The 5,318-nt window shown below is 44.3% G+C and overlaps 1 protein-coding gene across 1 annotated transcript; it reads left to right on the top strand.

Annotated features, from left to right (window-relative positions):
• The first annotated feature begins 3,440 nt into the window (after nucleotides 1–3,440).
• On the top strand, nucleotides 3,441–3,938 carry LOC143856027 (uncharacterized). Its single transcript, XM_077366070.1, has one exon. It carries the CDS (start codon nucleotides 3,441–3,443, stop codon nucleotides 3,936–3,938), a length of 498 nt encoding a protein of 165 aa, XP_077222185.1.
• Nucleotides 3,939–5,318: the final 1,380 nt, after the last annotated feature.

Below are 5,318 nucleotides of genomic sequence, written 5' to 3'. Positions count from 1 at the left end.
TGCTTATGGCTTCCCCAAAGCACCGTCAAGTTGTACTAAGAGAGTTGAATGCTGCACAGGTATCTGTAGATATTACATCTGATGAGCTGGCTGGTTTAGTAGCGATGGCTAGGGTGTCCAAGACTCTTTCTTTCACTGATGAAGATCTGACATCTGAGGGTTGCAATCATACGCGTCCACTGAAAATCACTGTTATCTGTAACGGTAAGAAGGTCCCAGATGTATTAGTTGACAACGGGTCCGCACTGAACGTATGTCCGTTAGCCACTGCTACTGTCCTGGGATTTGGGCCGAATGACTTTATCCCTTCTGAGCAAGGAATTTTGGCGTATGACGGTATGAGACGTGATGTTATTGGAACAGTAGCAACCGAAATTCTGATAGGAGGAGAAATCTTTGAAGTAGAGTTCCAAGTGCTCGATATCAAAGCGTCTTTCCTTCTCTTGCTTGGCCGACCTTGGCTCCATAAGGTTGGAGTTATCCCTTCTTCACTGCACCAGAAGCTGAAGTTCATCAGAAACAACAGGGTGATAACAGTCAAGGGTGATCCTGATTTAGAGGTAGGCCAGATTTCGCAAGAGGGTGCCTCAGAAAAGAAAGGTGATGTTAGTCTGACCGAGTTCTCTGTAGAGGTCACAACCATATCATTTGAGAAAGCAAAGAATGAAGAGATTTTGTTCCTCACCAATACTAATCCCCGGATTGTAAAGATGATGCGTAAACAGGGGTACCTTCCCGGTGCAGGTCTGGGTCGCAATCATCAGGGGATAGTCGAATGGCCTGTAATAAGAAAGAATGAAGGGTTGTTCGGACTCGGATATGAACCTTCTCGCGATGAGATTAAAGAAATGAGAAATTACATGCGGAAATGGTCCGAGCTCCGTCGCCAGGGTCTAGGGCTGCCGATGAAATCATTTAGTCTGATCAGAAATGGTAAGTACCGCAGAGAGGGAGATGACTTTGCATTCTGTGGGTTCGCAGAGCCGTGGGTTGATGAGCTAACAGGGCAAGAGCTGCCGGGGTTTGAGATATTTTTTGATATGGAGCTGCCAGATGAGTACTCGAGTTTGCAGATTCACGAGATCGAACCAGAGGTGGATTGGGCTGATATCCTCGAGCCGTGTCTTCTGAATTCCCTGTTCCAGGTTGAGTTACCGATTGTAGCCATGATCGGAGGAGATGCGCTGATCCTTGATCCTGAAAGCCTTATCACCCCAGCCGAGGGACCTCTCACGAACTGGAGTTCCCAAGTCATACCCCAAGTCGTCATCCAATACATTCCTGTTTCTATCAAAGAGTCCGTTGTCTCTAGCTATATGTCCATTTTCGAGTCAAAAATAGAGTTTGCTATATCTGATGTTTCTTTTGATGCAGGTACAGTTGTGATCGAGCCCGTTGATGAGGAGTCTTTTGATGCCATTTTTCAGTCTGATGCAGAGTCCGTCGCATCTTCCGTTGAGTCTACCGAGTATGTTAACTCTGCTCATACGATAGTCCAGTCTGATGATGAGTCTGTAAAGAGTTCTAAAGATTTCAATACTGAGCCCATTGAAGGCGCGTCAACAGATGTAACTTCGATTCTTTTGAATGAAATGAAAGACTCTTCTTTTTGTTTGCCTGTCTCTACTTCAATTTATGTTTCTCTATCTGATCAAATTGATAATAATAATAATCAAGACTCCCCCTCTAATGAGGATGCCAACGAAACTCCCCCTGAAATCAAACACATGATTAGGCAGGAGGAGGAGCGTCGAGCAAAACCATCTGAAGAGGAAATCGAGACCATCAATATTGGTGATGAAACCCTAATTCGGGAAATTCGAATTGGCAAAACATTAACTCCCGAAGAGCGTGCGGAATTAATTGCCCTATTAAGGGAATTCAAAGAAGTTTTCTCTTGGTCCTATGATGACATGCCGGGATTAAGTGAAGACATTGTTCAACATAGGCTTCCCCTAATCCCAGGTGTCAGGCCGAAAAAGCAAAAACTCCGGAAAATGAAACCAGAGTGGGACTTGCTACTCAGAGATGAAGTTCAGAAACAATTGGATGTTGGCTTCATACAAGTTGTTGAATACCCTGAATGGCTAGCCAACATAGTACCGGTGCCCAAGAAGGACGGAAAAGTCAGGATGTGTGTGGATTTCAGAGATCTGAACAAAGCAAGTCCGAAAGATGATTTTTCTTTGCCACACATTGACATCTTGGTGGACAACACAGCAGGCCATGCTCTCCTTTCATTTATGGATGGATTCTCAGAATACAACCAGATCAAAATGGCTCCTGAAGACATGATCAAGACGGCCTTCATCACTCAATGGGGGACATATTGTTACAGAGTTATGCCATTTGGACTCAAAAATGCTGGAGCAACATATCAGAGACCTGCTACCACTTTACTGCATGACATGATGCACAAAGAGGTCGAAGTATATGTTGATGACATGATCGTTAAAGCGAAGACCAGGGAAGAGCATGCAGGGGCATTGAGAAAGTTCTTCCAGCGAATCCAAAAGTTCAAGCTCCGTCTCAACCCGAATAAGTGTGTATTTGGGGTTACATCAGGAAAGCTGCTGGGATTCTTGGTCAGCCAGAGAGGGATTGAAGTAGATCCGCAGAAAATCAAAGCTATCCAAGAAATGGCACCTCCAAAGACTGAGAAGCAGATCCGTGGGTTCTTAGGCAAGGTCCAGTACTTGAGAAGGTTCATCGCACAGTTGACAACGACTTGTGAATCGATTTTCAAGTTCTTAAAGAAGAATGCTTCAAAGAAATGGAACGAAGAGTGTCAAGAAGCTTTCGAGAAAATCAAGCAGTGTTTGGCTTTACCACCAGTTTTGTCACCAATCATACTAGGACAACCGATGTTGCTGTACTTGTCCGTTACAGACACAGCGATGGGGTGTATGTTAGCGCAGCAAGACCCGGAGTCAAAGCAAGAAAGAGCCATTTACTACATCAGCAAGAAAATGTTGGAGTACGAGCAGAAATATACCATTCTCGAAAAGACTTGTCTAGCCCTGGTTTGGGCTACTCAGAAGCTGAGGCATTATTTGTTATCGAATAGGGTTCTTCTACTCTCACGGATGGACCCATTGAAATACTTGTTTGAGAAGCCAGCCCTCACCGGAAGAACTGCCAGGTGGTTGTTGTTATTGTCTGAGTTCGATATCACTTATGTCACACAGAAGTCAATTAAGGGGCGCGTGATAGCTGAATAGTTAGCCGATTCACCAGCAGAAAATAATGAATTTTTGAAAGCAGAATTTCCAGATGAGGAGATAATGACTGTGGAAGATGAAGTTCCAGACACAAAGTGGTTGATGTACTTTGATGGAGTAGTCAACAATTGAGGCCAAGGTGTAGGGGCGGTGTTGGTATCACCAAGAAAAGAGTATATCCCTATATCCATCAAACTGCAGTTCAAGTGCACAAACAATATGGCAGAATACGAGGCATGCATTGCAGGTTTGGAAGCAGCCATGGCCTTGCACATTCAGGACCTAGATGTATTCGGGGACTCAATTCTGATTATCTGTCAAACCAACGGAAACTGGAAAACAAGAGACGATAAGTTGATCCCGTATAATACGTACCTAGAGTCTTTGGTCAGAAAATTCAGAAATATCACATTCACTCACCTATCTCGAACAAAGAATCATTTTGCGGATGCATTAGCTACTCTGGCTTCGATGCTTGACATTTCTGCGACAATGGAGGTTCAACCATTAGAAGTAAGGCTTCAATGGGCCCTGGCACATGTTAACGCTATTGAAATAGCAGCGAGGTGTTCAGATGGCAAGCCTTGGTACACAGATATCAAAAACCTTATCTTAGGCAAGGGGCATCCACCGGAAGCTTCTGGAAAAGAGCGAAGGTCTCTTCAGAAATTGGCCGCTAACTTTGTCATCTGTGGTGAAGAATTGTACAGAAGGTAGTTTGATGGAATCCAACTTTTGTGTATAGATGAGGATCAAGCCGCTGAACTCATAGAGCAAACACATGAAGGAGTCTGTGGACCGCATATGAACGGAAAGATGCTGTCAAGGAAGATTCTCAGACTTGGTTATTACTGGCCGACAATGGAAGCAGATTGCTACGCCTATGTGAGGAAATATCACAAATGTCAGGTCTACGCCAATCTCATCCATGTGCCGCCTTCTCAGTTGCATTCTCTTACTTCATCGTGGCCGTTCTCAGTGTGGGGAATAGACATTATCGGGAAGATAAGTCCGAAGTCTTCTAGTGGGCATGAGTATATCCTTGTTGCCATCGATTACTTCACAAAGTGGATAGAAGCTGCATCGTATGCGTCATTGACCTCGGCTTCTGTTGCAAGGTTCATCAAAGCGAATATTATTTACAGATATGGAGTACCACATGAGCTAATTTCAGATAATGGGTCCCATTTCAAAAAGGAGGTGACGCATCTGTGTGAAGGGTTTAAGATCAAGAATCATAAGTCTTCCCCCTATAGTTCTCAAACAAATGGAGTTGTTGAAGCTGCTAATAAAAACATCAAAGTAATCATCAGCAAGATGACCGAGACTTACAAAGATTGGTCGAGCAAACTCCCGTATGCTTTGTGGGCCTATAGGACGTCGATCAGGTCCTCTACAGGTGTAACTCCGTATTCTCTGGTGTACGCAATGGAAGCCGTCTTGCTTGTAGAACTGCGAATTCCCTCCCTAAGAGTGATGATGGAAGCTGGGTTGCCAGAATCTGTTTGGGCTCAAGCCAGATATTAAGAGTTACAAATGATTGACGAAAAGAGGCTGAAAGCATTGTACCATGTTCAGGGGTATCAGCGCCGCGTCGAGAGAGCCTTCAACAAGAAGGTTCGAGTTCGAGACCTCAAGAAAGGAGATCTTGTTCTGAAATCCTTCCGGGCACCGGTATATGATCCCAGAGGTAAATTCAAGCCGAAATGGTCAGGTCCATACATTGTTGACGAGGTCCTGCCTGGAAAAGCCGTCAGACTCCTCGATGAAAATGGAGAAAAGCTAACAGAGCCAACAAACCTTGACCAACTCAAGAAATACTATGCTTAAAGCATCAGAAGGCCTTCCTTGGCCGACCAGAGCTTGAAACCAAAAATCCTTTTGTAAAAAAAAAAAAAAAAAACATATCAAAAGAATCCTTTGCAAAACCCTTTTGAGCTTACACAAAATCAAAACCAGTCTTTTTGAAAACCCATAAACTAGGGGCATTTGTGCCTTGAACTACGCGCGACCTGATCCTCATCCTTTGGGGGTACGTAGGTAGTCTGGCTAGTCCGGATTCGGTCGAAACCTGGAAAAACTTATCAAAACTCCGGT

The sequence above is a fragment of the Tasmannia lanceolata genome, unplaced genomic scaffold, assembly GCF_043159265.1.
Source record: "Tasmannia lanceolata isolate RefF3 unplaced genomic scaffold, GAP_Taslan_0.1 ptg000023l, whole genome shotgun sequence".
Taxonomy (NCBI): Eukaryota; Viridiplantae; Streptophyta; class Magnoliopsida; order Canellales; family Winteraceae; genus Tasmannia; species Tasmannia lanceolata.
The sequence above is the reverse complement of the archived record's forward strand: the minus strand, read 5'-3'. Positions and strand labels throughout refer to the sequence as shown.